Here is a 16295-nt window from a genome sequence, read left to right on the forward strand (position 1 = left end):
TGGCACCCAATATCCATATCCCTTTCAAATTCCAGGATGAAGTTTTAACAACCTTTTTATTTGTTGTTGTTGTTGGTGGTGGTGGTTTAGTGCTTTATTTTTGCATGCGGCTTCTTTTCATGAGTGTATGCACTGGATCACTGTTGTTTACTGTATTAATGGTTTTTTTTACCCTGCTCACTCTCGCTCTCAGTTACCTTCTCCACTTCGCTTCTGTGATGACTCTTTTGTATTTCCTGCAGCAACAGTCAGTTCCCTCACAGCAGAGGTAATTCCTCCTTCTTCCCATTTTTGTGTCCACTAAAATAATCTGCATAGAGCAGTCATTATCAACATCAGTATATAATGACGGCTTTCAACATGACTGCCTGTGAGGAACAGGGAAAATTCATACCTCTTTTAGGACGACATCTGCTGATATTGTCACCTATGAAAAGGAGTTGCTTGGTGTCTGTCTTGTTTAAACAAAATTTTAAAAATCCAAGCAGTACAGCTGCTTTATTTGTACAGATTCAGACCTTTTAAGGAAAGATTACTGTCTCCTGCAGGTAGCTGGAAATTTTCACTTTGCACCAGGAAAAAGTTTGCAACGGTCTCACGTACATGGTGTTTTCTTTTCCCGTTTATTGTGGCCTTTAGCTTCCAAGCGTATCTGACCGTTTTCTTTGAATATCTTTGCATTGCTATCCATAATAGTAACAGGAGTGCTTCAGTGGGGAGGACGTTGTTGAAGTTTTGTTACAGAGGTTTAGAACCATCATGAACAAATAGAAAAGTGGTTTCTGGAGGTGCTGCCACATGGGTGCGGAAGAACTTGGAGGAGAATGAGAGACTGCCCAGAAACAGTCTCTCTTCTTCCGTAAAACTGTGCTGCTCTGCTGTAAAACAACCTAAGTACCAAGTAAGGTCTTCAGTCCAGGACCTGAATATCAGTATCTCTGGAAGGGCTAGTTTGGAGAGTATCTCAGGAGAATTTTAAAGCAATTCAGAACTTTTAGAGTAACCTGTAACTTGTAAGGGACTTCCGCAAGTATATATATATATATAAATGCACAGTGGCCAGAGCAATAATGGTAGTTTATGCCTTGTATCCTTAACAGGAACTTGACTAAAAAGATTTGTGGTTTAGTGGAATGTTTGCAGTTCCCTTGATCAAGTTTTTGAAGCGTGGAGTTTGTAGTAAAGGCTTCAGAAAGAGCTTTAGTTTCAGCCTGATTTTTTTTCCCCTTCCTATCACTCGCTCCAGTTTAACTTGTACCACTGAGGCAGAGGTCGGGGGAGAATGTGAATGCGCTTTGTGAGAGTAGCTGGTGTATTTGGAGAAAAACTAGCAAGCTTTTTAGCACAGTTTCTAAAGCTGAAATGAAGAAGCACTTTTGTGCAAACACCTGGCCTGTTTTTCCCCACAATATCACTTGTTCTAATGAAATATTTGACTTCTTCCCGCAGAACTTGCTTTATGTGCTTGAACTCGCATGACAACAGCAACCGTACTACAGCTGTACAGGATTTACAGCTTCACAGCATGTATCTAAGTTGACGCGAAGCGTCTCCGCGTTGCATCAATTCTCTGTAATAGGCGTGAATGCAAGCTGGCTGTGCTGAGAGCAAGTACTTTGCGTACGTAGAGGAGGGGGTGAGGTCAGGATAGCTCTCTGACTGCATGTGCCCCAGGAGTCTTGCACAACTGAACTGAAAAATGAAGGGCTTACACTGGGGAAAATACAGGTAAAAACCAGAAAGGACGACGTAGTTACTGCAAACCTTTTGGAGGCACAGTTAGGAATATTAGTGTTTTGAGGACAGGGAAAAGGAGTAGGAGGAGGAATGACGGGCAGACAACCTTTCCACTTTCTGGGAATTCTGTCACGTTGAATAATGAGGAATAAAGGCTCCTAATACTGTTCTCCATGTGCAACTGTTCTCAGCTCTCGGGATCTCCCGAGTCCTCAGCGGCTCTCTTCCAGCTACTTTTCCCATCTCACCAGGAACGTCGTAGACCTTTCCTGTGTGCCAGCCTACAAGCCATGTCTTTCCCCCACTGAGGAGTCCCAGCTTACGCAGATGGTCCTTTGTGGAAGCCGTTCGACCTCTGAGCTTCCTTGCTGCATTTCTCTGAACCTCTTTCAGTTCAGCTCTGGCTGGAGGTACAAGACTGCACCCAGGATTAAGATCCAGGCTAAGCATGACGTAGGCAGTGGCATAATGATTTTCTTCCTTTTGTTCTCTCTTGCTTTCCTAGTTATTCACAACATTTGATTTCCCCCCTTTTTTTTCCCCCAACCTTTTCTTGGACGTTTTCATGGCCCCAACCAACAACCAGGTTTTCCCTGACCCCCGAGGGAAAGGGACAGCTCGGAGCCTGGTCCTTTTTTTTGTGCATGAAGCTGAGGCTTTCTGCCTCAGGATAACCTTTCTTCATAGTCCTCCTCCCGCTCCCCCCCCCCAGTTTACAGAAAGAAGGAGGGTTTTTTCCCCTTTGATTACAGATAAAGATCTTAACTAGTATTTGTCAAAGCTCTGTGAGCTCCCCTGGAAATATCTCGTTTTGATCATAATTCCACGTAAGAACTTATGCACGTGTGATTTTTGATCCCTTTGATAAGGTCTACATTAATGCTCAGTCCTATTAATACACTTAACAGAATGTCACACAGAATGAAGTTGAATGTCTAAGAGAAGTCTGAATATTCCAGACTGTTATCATCATAAACCACATTAACAATGCAATAAAAAGAATAATTTTACTACACCTATTTGGCACAAAACCGTGATGACTGACAGTATTTTTGCTCCTGCCTTCTATTCCCTACCGATTTGAATCAGTAGAGAACGGGGGGGTGAACAAGAAGGTCAGTACTATGGGAAGTTTGCTCCATTGCGCTGCTCTCCTTGCCTCGTGTTGGAGTACCTATACCACGTTTGTACAACTGATGGTTAGACGTGAGTCCATGCATTTATTTTTTGGCACTGTTCAAATACTGACGCTAGCACACCAGCTTTTCAGTTTCTTACGCTGTTACTCTCTCCTTATCCTGAGGGTTAGTGTTGTTTAATAGATCTCCAGCTAGGGAATCTGCACAGGCGTCTTTGTGACAGTGCGAAGGGTCCCATTCAGAAGCACTTTGTAGATCCGACCGTAAATGTAATCCTGATCTGGGCTTCTGAACTTTTGTTGCGTGCTTGGTGTTAACATCTTCAAAACCGTAACTTCTCTCCTGGGTAGACGCAAGTTGAAATTGCTTTTTTCAGAGAGTAGAATAAGAAGAGGCGACACGGGGCTAACACACATGCAAACCAGAGCCAGCGCTGCATAAGGTGCGATTTTATTTCTGTTTAGTTATGTTAGCTTTAATTGTGTGTAGCTCAATCGTTATGTCCTGTCCTTTTGTTTGAGTAGCTGCCCTAGGATAGATGCGTCCCAGTAGAAGTCTTGTTTTTCAAGGATTATTCATTCGTTGTTTGGGCTTCCGAAAAGGAGGTTCACAGTTCATACACATGCACAGGTCTCCCTCCTTGCCCGTGTTTTTGTTCTCGCGTACTCCTATTTTGTCCCCAGAAATCATTTGCTTTATAGACTCTAATACTCATCGTAAGGTGAGGTGTGACAGCACCAGCTGAATCTGAGAGGAATATAGGTAAAAGGCAGGGAGCGGCCTTGCCCAGAGGAGTTCATCCCGTTTCTCACATCTATGAGCCTTGATTCTTTGTCCCTGGCATGGCAGAAATCCTTCCACTAAGACAGAGAAGATCCGAGGTCCTGGTTAGACTAGGAGAAAAAAAATTGAAGTTACATACAAGTTTGCTAACATTAGCTAAATTCAGTTACTTTCCTAACCAAGAGAATGCTAATGAGTAGCACCAAAATCAGATTATCAGCAATTGCTCTCCCATTTTTTAATACTGTGTGAGTGGGTAAGCCTCATGAAGGTCCGTCTTAAGAGTTACTGAATACCAGGTTTTATTAGTTACAACCACATTTGGATATTCTGAGTTATTTATTGACAATATGGTATGTATATTTGTTTTAATGCAGACCTGGATGTTGACTAATGGGAAGCAAAGTTCTGAAACAGGTAGCCTATGAATCACATGCTCTTAAGAGATGCAAGTGCATTATCTCATCACAGGGTAACATCTGCTGAAACAGATTCAAACCACATTTCACTTGTGTCTGGCATTCTAAATGTCCTGAGGGTTTTTCATTAAAGAAAATCAAGCCCTTAACATCTCGGACTTTCTCAGATAAAAATGCGTTACCCAAATCTTATGTGACCCCAGGATTATTTCTTAAATATCCTTATACCATGGTAATCTTTATGCCCAAAGGACCTCTGATGGCCTCCTGATCATCTTTTCTTTGCAAAGGACGTGTTGGACGTTTCACTTGTTTTAACACAAGTTCTCCTCCCTGTCTTTATGCCATATTCATGTGTCTGAAGGAACTAGAAACACTGGAAATGCCGAAAAACTAAAACTGTGTTTAAAAAAAAAAAAAAAGTTTGTCCACTAGTAAGAACAAAGTTGTTTTGGCCTTTTTACTTTGTTTTGCTTCTGCCTGCATGAATGTCAAATCCCAGTGAGATTATTTCTCTTCACTTGTGGTTTGCGTGGATGTTTTTCTATGCTTGTATGTAACCTTTGGTCTCGTGTTCTTTTGATGTTGGTTCCGTATTTATACATATGTACTCAACCTAGGTGAAAGTTGTTCTGCGCAGTCATTAAATACAACTTTGCATTCCTTTTGGTTTCTCATAATCCCCAGGCCCGGAAGAAAATGTAATTTGGAAATTGAGGGAGGGTGTTCTTCTGTCTTCAGGTAACTGAAGAGAAAGGTCAGGCTCTGCTAGGTTAATTCGATTTTTATCCATCCATCCATCCTTATTCACATTTCTAGTATACCTAACTGGAAGAATCGACAGCTGATAAAAGTTTAACCCCTGTTGTATCTAGAAAAGATAAGACTTCTACTGTGCGTTCCCTCTTGACTAGTTCATGAGTAAGGAGATGCTATGCTCTTCTCAGCTGACCGTTGGAGGCTGAGCACTTTATTACTGGAGGTATTTCTGCAGCATAGACTTTGTTCATATTTTATCTTAGTTTTCATCATTATAGATCTTTTAGCATGTGTTGCTATTCATTCCTCATCTCCGGTCACAGAAATTGTGCTCTTTGGTCTCCTCAGGCAGAGCAGTCAGTAGCAGAGTTGACAGGGGCTCAGAATAAGCTGACTGCTGAAATAGCTGATCTCCGTGTTGCAACAGTGAACATGGGCAGTATCAACGAAGCTCTTGCATTGGATAAAGTGCAGCTGAACAAACTTGTGCTGCAGGTGAGCAGAGTTGCCAACGATCTTGCCAGGTGTTTGTCTCCAGCTGCTGCTGCTTCTCAGACTTCTTGCCTTCTGGCAGCATGGCTGACTGAATATGGAAATGTTGTTCCTTTTTCTGTCCAAGGCAAACCTCCTACAGGGTAAATCTTACTGTATTTTCCTTCCTCTGTGCTTCCGTGATTGCAGCTGGAGCAAGAGAATGAAGTTCTGTCGGGTAAAGTGGACGAGATGGAGAGAGCAAAGATCTCTGGCCAGGAGAAGCTGACCTTGTGTGAAAGAACAAATGAAGAGCTCTGCGCAGAGAAAGCCCACCTGGAGCAGCTGCTGAAGAAAGCAGAGGAGCAACAGGGCATCACTGCAAGGAGATTTCTGCTCAGAGCCTGTGCAGTGTTTTGGAGAAATCAGTGTCTTGAAAAAATAAAACCAGACAAAAGGTCTTTGTATACAGTACAGAAACCGACGGGAACAACCTAATGTGCAGGGCTGTGTGGAGACTGACAAGGCACGCTGCGATGGAGTGCTCTGGAAGAGAAAGAGATTCGACCTGCTCATCAGGTTCATCCTGCTTTTCCAGGCTCACGACTGACCCCATCCACACAAGCCAGCACCAGTTTTGTCCCAGCACTGCTTCTGCTGGGGAATCTGCAGTGAACACTGTGCTCTGAACTTTCATCTTACTTCGGGACTCATGCCTTGAACCAAGCCCCCTGCCACAGTTCACCTGCTCCAGCAGGTCCCCAACTTGGCGCCTGCTGACGCCTTTTGCCGTACACTGGTCCTGTTACCTCAGGTCATCGCTTCTGGCAGATCTGGCTGTTGAATGCAACGGCTGTCTCTCGGGAGACTGACGGTCCGGAGGTATCATCAGTGCCAAGTTAAGGTTCAGAGACCGATCCAGCTTCCGGGTCTCTGCCTCCAGCACAGCAGCTTTGGGCTCCCTGACCACGGCTGCTAAGGAATAAGAGAGCTCTTGGTGAAGGTCTGACAGCTCCTGGCTGGTCTTTGCGCAGCACTCAATATAGTCCTGCTTGTATTTTCGTTCTTGTGCCAGCTGCGTCTGCAGAAGGGACACCTGAAAGAGGCAAAAGGCTGCGCTCAGACAAGCCCACGCTGTCAGGACCATCCGTAGCCCCACTGTACCGGCTGTCAGGGAAGACGCACCCTCTAACTCCAGCCCTGGCAAAACTTTGTCCTTGTGGAATGGGAAGTAACAGGTTCCCAGAGTCGCCCTGAACTGAACTCAGATTATCAACAGTCCGAGTTTCTTTCTGGCATACCATTCACATGTGCAACACCGAGACATTACATGCATATTAGAGAGAGAGGTTCCTACAGTAACCCAACTCTGTTTTTCAAAAGAGAGATTTGGGCTACTGACACCTTAGCTCCACATGCTTCGCTTTTTCCTTGGGAGGAGGACTACTGGTTACACAAGGTACTGAAGAACTGTTCTGTTATGATCTAGTTTAAAACTTGACAGCTAGCACATGAAAAGGGAGCAAACTCTCATTTTTCCTAACTTTAGAGCATGTCACAAATGAGCAGAGCATAATTTGATGAACACAGCCCAGGGGGGAAATGAGCCTTAAAAGACTGCTGAAGCCTTGAAACTCCTCAAATTCTATTCTTTCCTGACAACACGGTGTTGTGCCTGCTGGGCTTTTTGGTGGGAGAGACCCAGCTGCTCTCACCTCCTCTTAGGTTTGCAGGGCAGGCAGGCACAACAGTCACACGGGGAAGGGGGTTCAGTTAGTTATCGGTAGCAACAGAACTTCAGACACTGAGGCTTCCTGGTGAAAACAGCCTTAGGATATACCTTGATGGCTTCAGCAGTATTCTCGGCTCACTTGCCAGAGCTAAGCATCATGTACTTTACTGACATAAATATTATATGCATTTTGCCTTGAACGTGAAGGTGAAGATTCACCTCCTCAGGGAGGCCAGGCTGTACCAGACCCATAGAAGTACATGGAAGAGAAGTCTGGCAACTGCTGCTGCTGCCAGTACCGCTCTCAAAGGATGCAATAGGGTTCAGTAGCTGGAACGTACATTCTTACACTGATAAAACAAACGTCCATATGGTGCTTAGGTCTCTGACTCGGTCAGATACTGGGATCATGATTAGCACAGCATAGCAATACGAGACTAACGATTGCCTGAAGGCTCTGATACGATGCAAGCTCCACTGTTAATGGAGCCAAGGGAAAAGGGAAACAGTCGACAAGATGAGTAAGACTCAAGGGCAACACCCGTAGAATATTCTCTATTTTCAGGCAAGTTCCAGTTTTCTGAATTTCCTCCAATCCCTCTCCCACCCTGCCTGACCTTTAGGCAAGTCAGAGACTAGAGCTAGGTGAATGATGTTTGGCCGTGGCCAACAGGTGTGTCTAAGTGACACTGCCTGGTGTAGTCACTTCCTGACAGCCAAAACCAAAACTCGGGCCATAGCATCAGGCAAAGTTGTGCCCATCAGTACAGCCACAGTGGCTTTTGGTGACAGCTTTCCTACTCCTCACCTGGTCCTGTAACTCAGCTAATTGACGACTGCAGCGATCATGAGACTCCTCCTGTGAAGAAAATGCAAGGATTTCTTTTTAGTCTCCGGTCTGGTCAGGGCCGTGGTCTATATTCAACTTGTATTAGGTCTATACCGGGGGGCTGCTGCCACTGGGATTTGCCATTGTTCTTCCGTACGGCCAGAGCCTCCTCCCACCAACTAAGATTCTGTTCTCACCTGTCTAGAAGCAGGCATCTCGTGCTGGTCAGACTGGGAGAGAGAAAATCCGCATGCATCTGGCAGCGACCGACCACCATAAGCTCTCTTCAGCCTCCTTCGTTCACGTTCCACCTGCACGTTGGAGAGGAGAAAGGGTCACAGAAACCTGCCACCAAACAAGGAGCAAAAGGACCTCTGGATATCATGGCAAGGAGATGTCTGCTCAGAGACTGTTAATTGCACCAGAGAACGTTGGGGCTAATAAGTACTCGGTGTAGACTATCGAAAAGAAAGAGCAAGAGGAAACGGTTCCTGACACAAGAGAGTCAAATGTGTGTGTATGGGGACACTGGTGCAAGAAGGGTGGTACCGGAGTGAACGCACATTTGTGAAGGCAATGGGGTGCCAGAAGAGAGAGAAAATACAAAAGTGTGTGTCCACAGGGGGAAGTGGGAGAGGGAAGGAAACAAGCAGAGGACTCCAAAGTGCTGTCTGTGGAAATGTGTTGTGTTCCAGAGGACCATGAGGCTTTGCAGAGGCAGTGAAAGCCTGTTTTACCTGCTCAAGAGTCCGCCTGAGCTCAGCATTGAGTTGCTTCAGCTCCGTCTTCTCATGCTCCAGCCTTGCAACTGCTCGCTGCAGACATTCCAGCCGCTGCGACAGGAGTCTCTTCTCTGAGAGCCAGGATAGCTGCTCGCCTTCTGCAATAGCCTGCTGCGTATTCAGAGAGGAGATTCTGTGAGCTGGTGCCACACAAAGGTTAGGCGGGCCAGAATTAACACGTCAGGGAGAGCGACCGGACTCGGCAATGGACAATGCTAACTCCCTTCTTCTCCTCCTGGTCCGCGGGCCAAAACAACGCACTCTTTTCCCAGGGGCCCTCCTCCCAATCACCTTGGAGAAATGGAGTTGCTTGTTCTGGACATGCTTCCTGCTAGCTTTGTTCAGTGTCCCCCATTCTGGTTTTGAGAGAGACTGGAAACGTTCATTTCCTGTTCAGCCACTAAATGGTTTTACAAAGGTCCGTAGCATTTCCAGCTCCCTCTCTCTCAGCCATTTCTCGTCCCTCATGAAGACTTCCACATTGACATGTCCCTCTTGGGGAAGCCATTTAACATCTTTGGTCATCCTCTTTGACCTTCACTGCATATCCTCCTATCTACAGTTCTACTCTCTGCCCTCGGACAACCAAACAATGTGCAAGATGTGGGTGAAGCAGGTATTTCTGCAGTGATAAAATGCTACCGGTTTGTTCTCTATTCCCTTTGCCTGTTCCATCATCATTACAGAACTGCTCTTTGGAAAAAAATCACGTTATCAGCCAAGCCCTCTGCACTGCTCTGAACCTAGTCAAGAGCCCCCTCCCCTCTCATGCGTTTCTTGATGAACTGCTCCTTGAAGCAATTTCTGACAGCATCGATGAATGTAGTCTCGGTATCAGCACTATACCGATCTATATGGATGCAACTGCATTACCCGATATAATGCTGCTGCATACCTGATCTATGTGGATGCAGCTGAAATCTCCCATTGTTTTCACGTTTCCTACCCTTGTCACTGTTTTGTTTCCCATCAGCAGATCACAATACCTGTCACCATCCTGATCAGGCTGGTAGTAATATTCCTCAAGTGACGTATAAATGTATGATGCACAAATACAGTATTTTATTAGTAGCATTTTTTATATGCCTGTATACTAACGTAACGCTAAAAGTACTGGCAGAGTCCCCGGCAAGTTTGCAGCACAGGCTGTTGCAGCACAGCAGCACCCGAGTCAGACCACCTTGCAGAAATCCAAGCAAGTTTGCCTTTGTGCTTTTTGGACTGCGGCACAAGTACATCCTATCCCGAATGTGCAATGAAGCCTTTAACCTGATCAGGCAACGGTACGAATTCCGTTCTTTTCAATACACCAGAAAAGCTGTACCTCAGAAATCTACACCTCTGAAAGCATCCTCTAAGCACCATCAGCGGAGCTGCTGTTCAGCCATCGTTATGTAATTTGACTAAGTTTAGTAGGTTAGTCTGGTCAACTGTGCCCTTTCCTTTCCATGCCAGATCCTAACCACAACACATTGGCTAAGCTTGCCTAGACAGGAGAGAACCAATTACCCACCTCCAGCCTTTGGACTTAATTTTAACAGCAAGCTCTGCAAAGTTCTTTCAGTAGTTCCGGGCTTGACAGACAACATTCTGGCCGGAGCTATACAGACAGGCAAACCTGCTGGCTGGAGTCATGGCTTCTTTGGCCAAGCAGGTGATATATTTATGGGAACATATATTCCCATATCTTTATGGGAAACATCATGAGAATCCTTTATAGACATTTTAGTTGACTGGTGATCAATCACAGTGCCTACCTGAAGATGAAACCGGTCCTTGTCCCTCTCTGAAACCATACTCCGCAGGATAGCTATTTCTTCCCTCAGAGTCCCACTGGCCATCTCACTCTCGGTAAGGGCAAGAGTCAGTGCTCGTGCCTTCTCTTTCCATTTGACTTCTCCGCTTTCATTCTGCTTCAAAATAGCAATCACACGCTCCAGTTCTTCCCGCTTTGCTTTCCTCTCGTCTTCCAATTGTTGCGTTAGCTCCTTCTGCCTTTTCAAGAGACGGCCTCTCTCCTGGAGAGCTTTCCTCTTCTCTGCTTCCTCTCCCTCCCATTTTTGGAGCTTCTGGAGGGGGTCCCCTCCATCCTTCCATCGCAAAGCTGACGTTAACTGTTTCAGGAGTTCACTCTGCCTCCTAAGCTCTTGTTCTCTCCCTGTCAGAGTCTTCTCTAAATACTCGACTCTGTCTCGCTGGTGCTTGATCTCTTCATCCTTCTTTGTCAGAGTCTGCTGAACATGCCGGAGATCTTCCCGAAGACCTCTTATTTCCTCTTCTAACTCTTTTTGCTCACCTTGAGCCTTGGTCTCTCGTTCCCTCTCAGGCAAGGCTTCTTCCAGGAGCTTCTCTTGCTCTCTGTGGTGTCTAACCTCTTCATTCTTCTTGGTTAGCCTAAGCTGGAGATTCTGCAAGGTCTTCAGTTCTTCTTCTTGGCGCTGGAGTTTTTGCAGAAGAGTTTCATTGTCTTCATCTCTCTTCCGCACCACTTCCTCAAGCAGTTTCACTTGCTTCTGGCACGATGTTAGTGCTACTTTCATGCTTTCTTCACGAAGCTGGAACATGTTCATTTGCTCTGTCTGCCTGAGGAACTCCAAATGGTTCTTCTTCACTGTTTGGCTCATCTTGTCTAGATCCTGCTGTAGACTCTTGGCCTGCTTGCCTTCTAACTCCTTCTGCGCTTGAAGGTCCTGGACGTGCTCTTGCAAAGACACTATCTCTTGATCTCTAGCTTCTAGAGAAGATTCAGCATATTCTAGTTTTTGCAGTGTGGCTTTAGTCTGCATCGCTGCCTCCTCCTTTTGCTGTTGAAGCTTAGAGATAGCCTCCTCCAGAACCTCTATCTTTTCTTCTCTTTCTTTCAGAGTCCGTTTTGTTGCTTCAAGATTTGTTTGCTCAGCTTCATGCTTTTCCTCCTTTTCCTTGCATGCCTCATGTTGCTTTCTAAGGGATAAAATTTCTTGCTCTTGTTCCTTGAGTGCCACTTGAAGATGCTGCAGAGTTTCCTTCTGCTGTTCAGAGTCTTGTTCTCGTTTTTGGAAGGTCTCAATCACTTCCTTCTGAGATTCAATCATGAAATCCTTTTCTTCCAGTATTGCCTTAGTGTATTCTAAGTCCCTACGTAAGACATTCATCCGTTCCTCTGTTTTTTCCTCATAGTTCCGTGTTTGTTGCTTTTGCATATCTATGAGTCTGTCCTTTTCTTTTAAGGTTTCTAAGGTCTGCTCCAGTTGGTCACGGACAGTCCTTAACTGCATTTCCATGACTTCTTCAGCTTCCTGCATTTGCTTTTGTTGTGACTCAAGCTCTTCATCTTTTTTAGATAAAGAAAGTGTCATCTTTTCTACTTTACCATGAAGCTCTTGCAGGTGCCCCTCTTGCTCTTCCTTGTACTGCTGGAAGAGCCTTAACTGATCCCTTTGAGAATCGCACTCACTCTCTCTGACCTTGAGAACTGCCCTCAGGTGTTCAAGGCTTGCGTGCAGAGATTTCACCTGTTCTCTCTCCTTTTCTAGTTCCCGGATCTGCTGAGTCTGAGACACAAGCTCTACGTTTTTCTCCTTCAAGTTTTCTTTCATATGATCAAGATCCATGAGCAGATTTCTCACTTGTGATGCACCGTGTTGTTCTAGAATCATTATTTTCCCCTCCTGGAATTTGATCTCCTGGTCTCTCTCCTCCAGCTCTTTGCTCATCTTGCTCACAGCAGCCCTCTGCATTTCTTGCTGCTTCTCCAGCTCCCTTATCTCTTCTTGCTGGGATCTAATCTCCTGGTCCCTCTCTTCCAGCTCTTTGCTCATCTTCTGGATACCCTTGAGTGAGCCCCCCCTGCCAGTGAGCGATTACCTCTTCTGGGTACCTACGAGGGGAAGAGAGTTTTCCCCAGCTTGTGAGTGAGTGTATGTGCGCACTTTGGATCATTATTCTCATGTGTATTGATGTGTAGTAACAATACCCTGACTGAGACCTCAAACCTGTTATGTGTTAAATGTTATTGGAGTGTTGATTGATTTTGGTTTACCCCTGCTTCTCAATGGTTTATGTTTTGTGGTTTTGGTTGTTTTGTGAAATGAAGGTTTTTGAGCTTGTCCTTCTTTCAGGTTAGTTTCAATGTACCTCTGTGGCATTACCCAAAAAGCCTTTGAAGCAGATCCAACAGCAGCTGGACTGCTGAGGCTTGCGTGCTTCCCAGAGTGATACGGGGGACACCCGCACCATGATGGAGGAGGAAGGATGAGCAGTCACTGTTGGCTTTTTTTTATCATAAGCACACAAATTGTTACAGGTTATAAATTATAAAACCTCATGATTTTTGTGGTGAATAAGTGAATTCATGTAATACACTAGTCTGGGCAAAGGAGACTGAACCATCTTTGTCATGTGTGTTTGTTGTATTTCTTCATGAGCTCATGAAATAAAGTTTCATTCACAGAGTATGTTGTCCTGTAAATTTGATTTTTTCTCTCCTGTACCAGTTTTTCTTTAACTGCTTGCAGTCTGTCCCATTCATGCTGCAAAACAGGGAGAAAAAAATTAAAGAATTCCATCTACGTATGTTTGGTTTTCAAACTAGATTGGAACTCCTGCTCCAGTGGCAGTCAAGGGCTGAAGTTTGAGCTTTTTGTAGAAACTTCTAGCTATTCAGTTCGTTTCCCTGTGCGATGGACCTTTTCTGCTGTCACTGCGATCCCACCCTTCTTGCCTGAGTGTCCCCATGCCCCCCATCCAACACTTTGGTGCCAGGGACCGTTTCCTCCTGCTCCTTCTCTCGCAGATTCTACAGGGACCGCCTTCTGCCCCCAACGTTCTCCGGGACCGTTAACAGTCTCGAGCAGAACTCGCTGGAGCAACCGCAGCCGGGGCGGCCTCTCCCCCGCGGCAGCACCGCAGCCCGGCGCGGCACCGTCAGCGAGAAGCGAACCGCTGCCAAAGAGCGGCCCCGAGCGAGCCCGGCTCTCCGGCCCCGCGGCCCGGCTCCCGGTCGCGCCCGGCGGGCAGGGTGAGCCGCTCCGCCCGCCCCGGCAGGCGCCAGGCCGCGGCCCGGGGCCGCCTCAGCGCGGTCCGCCGGGGCAGGCCGCGGAGCAGCCCCCGCCGCGGGGCCTGGCAGGCGGCGGGCGGGGGCCGCGGCGGGGCGGAGCCGCGCGGGCGGCGGGCCCGGCTGCCGAGCGGGCCATGGCGGCGGGGGCCAGGGAGGCGGCGCGGAGCCAGGCCTCCCTGCGGCGCCGGCTGCAGAGCTCGCAGGAGGCGCAGCACCGGCAAGCGGTGCTGGTGCAGAAGCTGCAGGCGAAGGTGAGGAGCGGGGGCGCCTGCCCGGGGGGGAGCTGCCCGGGGCCGGGCCGCGGTGGCGGGGTCGGGGTGCCCGGGCCGCCCGCGCCGCGCTGAGAGGGGACTCGGCGGCGGCGGTCTCGGGGGGCGAACGCGCGGCCCCAACGGGGCCCTCCCCGGCGCTGCCGCGGGCGGGACGGCGCCCGGCCCGGAGCTCGGGGGAGGCCCCGCGAGCCGCCCTGCTCCGCCCGGCCCGGCCCGGCCCGCTGGGCGCCTCGCTGCGCCGCCGCCGCCCTCCCGCGCCCCGCGTTCGGTCCTCTCCGCAGTAAAGACAAGAGGCCGGGCTTGCAAACGCCCGTGCTTGGCCACGTGAGCGGGGGGCCGTCCCAGAGGCCGGAGTGGCGGCGGCGGGGGTGGTTTTGGGCGGCCCCGGGCAGAGGCGGCTCTGGCCCGGTTCGCCCGCGGCGCGGGGGGGCTGGCAGCGAGGAGGGCGCCAGAGCTGGGCGGAGGGTCGGGGCAGGCCGTGCCGTGCCCGGCCCGGTGCCCGGCGGTGGTCACGGCACTGCTGGGAGGTCATCCTGCTTTTGTGGCCCGTGCTTGTCTTCTGCAGCTGCACAGAAATCCGCATTCTGCACTGGTTGAGCAGGACTGTGGTCAGAACTAACTTTACTTGCGAAATGTTGAAAAGCAATTTTGAAAGCTCATTTCTCTAACTTCAGTGACCCACTGGCCTTTTAGCCCGCAGGAAATAATGATTTGGGGTACCTGGTGGCCGTTAGCCAGGCATGGCTGGCTAAGTCTGTCTCGTCGCTCTGCTTGCCATCGCTGTCTTAGGATGAGCAGATAGCACTACGTGTAGAAGAAACCCTGTCTCGCTTTCCTTAGTATTAGCTAAAGTGAAGCTTCCCTATATCGTAAGGACTTCTTGTTGACTGTATCATCAGCAGCACTGTGAAACGTACTGTGCTTGGACTTGTGAGGACTTACCGAAAAGCTAATGCAGGAGGAGCTGAGTCTGTTACAAGCTGCCTTCGCTCATCTTCACTCTACGTATCCATCTAGGTGCTGCAGTACCGGACTTGGTGTCGAGAGTTGGAGCAGCAAGTGGAAGCAGGAGGGGTGAGTGTGCAGGCTGCTAACTAAAGATAGCGTATGCAGCTTTCGTTAACGCCGAGAAAAAAATCTACCCAAAGCAATGAGAGAGGAAACCAAGATTTTGCTGCCTGAGGGTTTAAAGAAGTGCCATAAGTTTGCCCGTCAGTGTTTTGTCCAGTTGGCATTCTTAGAGCAGCCAGTAGTCCCAGAAATGCCAGTCCAGAAAACCCTATCGAGAAGGATTTTAGTGTTGTGAAAGAGTGCTTTATTGCTGGCGTCACATTTTGTCCTAGGTCTGTTACATTATATGGCTGTCTCTGAAAAAGAATCGGTTGAAACATGGCATTTTGGAAGGCAAGAATGCTGGCGTTCAACATACGGAGCTGGTCCTGTGCTTTTCTTTCTGCTTCACGGCTAAAGTAAACTTAGGAAACAAAAGGCAGGAGAGTAGGAGAGCGTTTGCAGGCTTCAAGTCGAAGTGGGCAATCGAGGTCATGAGCTGTGAGAGTGCAACAGCAGGAGACTGAGGAGAGCTACTCCCATTGAGTAACACCCTTCCCCTCCCTTCCCCTCCGTAGTCACGACACCGTTATGCCTGGAAGAAGCCACGAGCTCCTGAGATACCCAGCAAATGGAGGGGAAGGCGGTGGATGCTAACAGTAGTGAAGGGAACACAAGAATTTGTCTAAACCTTTCCTTTCTTCTTTAGGGATCCCTTCCAGGCAGGTGGGAAGCCACAGAAGACCACAGCCTGGAGAAAGCACTGCTTCAGGTGGAAGAGGAGCAGCAAAGGTACAAGGAAGAAGCGTTCCCTCATAGCTGGTATCCTGGATGGTCATGGAAGCGAGGGAAAACCTGTCAGTGCTACCTAGTCTTCCCAAGGGAAGCGGTTGGGCCAGCCGCTTTGAATGGAGTGTTAAAGGAGCAGCAGCTGCCCGAGCATTCACACACCATTCAGGGAGCCGCACGCACACCACCCGAGACTTTAACTGCTAGGACCGGAGTCCCTTTGCAGAGGGCAGCTCCGCTGAGCTGACGGGTGCCCCTTTTCGACTCCTTGCTCACTCACACGCTCACCCTCGGGCCCTTGCTCTCCCCTCAGGCTCGACCCTAGGTTTCCCTGAAGCAGAGTCTCGAGAAAGGTCCACAGTCTGTTTTCTGTGGGGCAGTAGGAGTGTTGTGTGCTGAGTGGCTCTGTTTGGAGCGGGGGGTTATTCCGGGTGACCTCCAAAGGTCCCTTTCCAGCTTAAATTGTTCTGTGGCTCAGTAGGTGAGCGACTTGGG

General features: G+C 48.2%; 3 protein-coding genes across 11 annotated transcripts in view; 2 read left to right on the top strand and 1 right to left on the bottom strand.

Moving 5' to 3' along the window:
- The window catches only part of CEP250 (centrosomal protein 250), a 20906-nt gene extending 15328 nt beyond the window's left edge, over positions 1–5578 (top strand). Inside the window, exon 16 of the mRNA XM_082325682.1 lies at positions 5519–5578. The gene's annotated coding sequence lies outside the window, so the exon portion shown is untranslated. The remainder of the gene's footprint in view (positions 1–5518) is intronic.
- On the bottom strand, positions 2584–12685 carry LOC309596991 (uncharacterized protein). Of its 4 annotated transcripts, none has more exons than XM_082325809.1 (6): positions 10409–12685; positions 8607–8759; positions 8067–8180; positions 7849–7899; positions 6118–6404; positions 2584–3769 (listed from the first exon to the last, which is right to left on the bottom strand). In XM_082325809.1, the coding sequence occupies exons 1-6, from the start codon at positions 12449–12451 to the stop codon at positions 3691–3693; spliced, it is 2727 nt and encodes a 908-aa protein (XP_082181935.1). In that variant the 5' UTR covers positions 12452–12685; the 3' UTR covers positions 2584–3690. The 4 variants fall into 4 exon arrangements, with proteins under 4 accessions (XP_082181935.1, XP_082181937.1, XP_082181934.1 ...); XM_082325808.1 differs by having other exon boundaries at positions 2587–3769; positions 8607–8762; positions 10409–12683; XM_082325810.1 differs by lacking the exon at positions 2584–3769 and adding an exon at positions 5779–5854 and having other exon boundaries at positions 8607–8762; positions 10409–12683.
- Positions 12686–13804: 1119 nt separating this feature from the next.
- Positions 13805–16295, top strand: part of LOC309596989 (uncharacterized protein) — a 32435-nt gene continuing 29944 nt past the window's right edge. For 5 of the 6 annotated variants that reach the window (XM_082325801.1, XM_082325804.1, XM_082325802.1 and 2 more), the window contains exons 1-3: positions 13805–13940; positions 14979–15035; positions 15721–15803. In XM_082325801.1, the coding sequence (XP_082181927.1) occupies positions 13824–13940; positions 14979–15035; positions 15721–15803 (257 nt within the window). In that variant the 5' untranslated portion in view covers positions 13805–13823. The remainder of the gene's footprint in view (positions 13941–14978; positions 15036–15720; positions 15804–16295) is intronic. The other variant, XM_082325805.1, reaches the window with a different exon arrangement.

The sequence above is a fragment of the Platalea leucorodia genome (genome assembly GCF_965183815.1).
Source record: "Platalea leucorodia genome assembly, chromosome: 13".
In the NCBI taxonomy this organism is placed as follows: Eukaryota; Metazoa; Chordata; class Aves; order Pelecaniformes; family Threskiornithidae; genus Platalea; species Platalea leucorodia.

Coding starts and splice junctions, on each gene's coding strand:
- LOC309596991 (XM_082325808.1), bottom strand. CDS start 12,451: ATGAGCAAAGAGCTGGAAGAGAGGGACCAGGAGATTAGATCCCAGCAA. Junction 8,181..8,606: donor TCAGGCGGACTCTTGAGCAG/GTAAAACAGGCT, acceptor TCCAACGTGCAG/GTGGAACGTGAACGAAGGAG. Junction 7,900..8,066: donor AGATGCCTGCTTCTAGACAG/GTGAGAACAGAA, acceptor TTTTCTTCACAG/GAGGAGTCTCATGATCGCTG.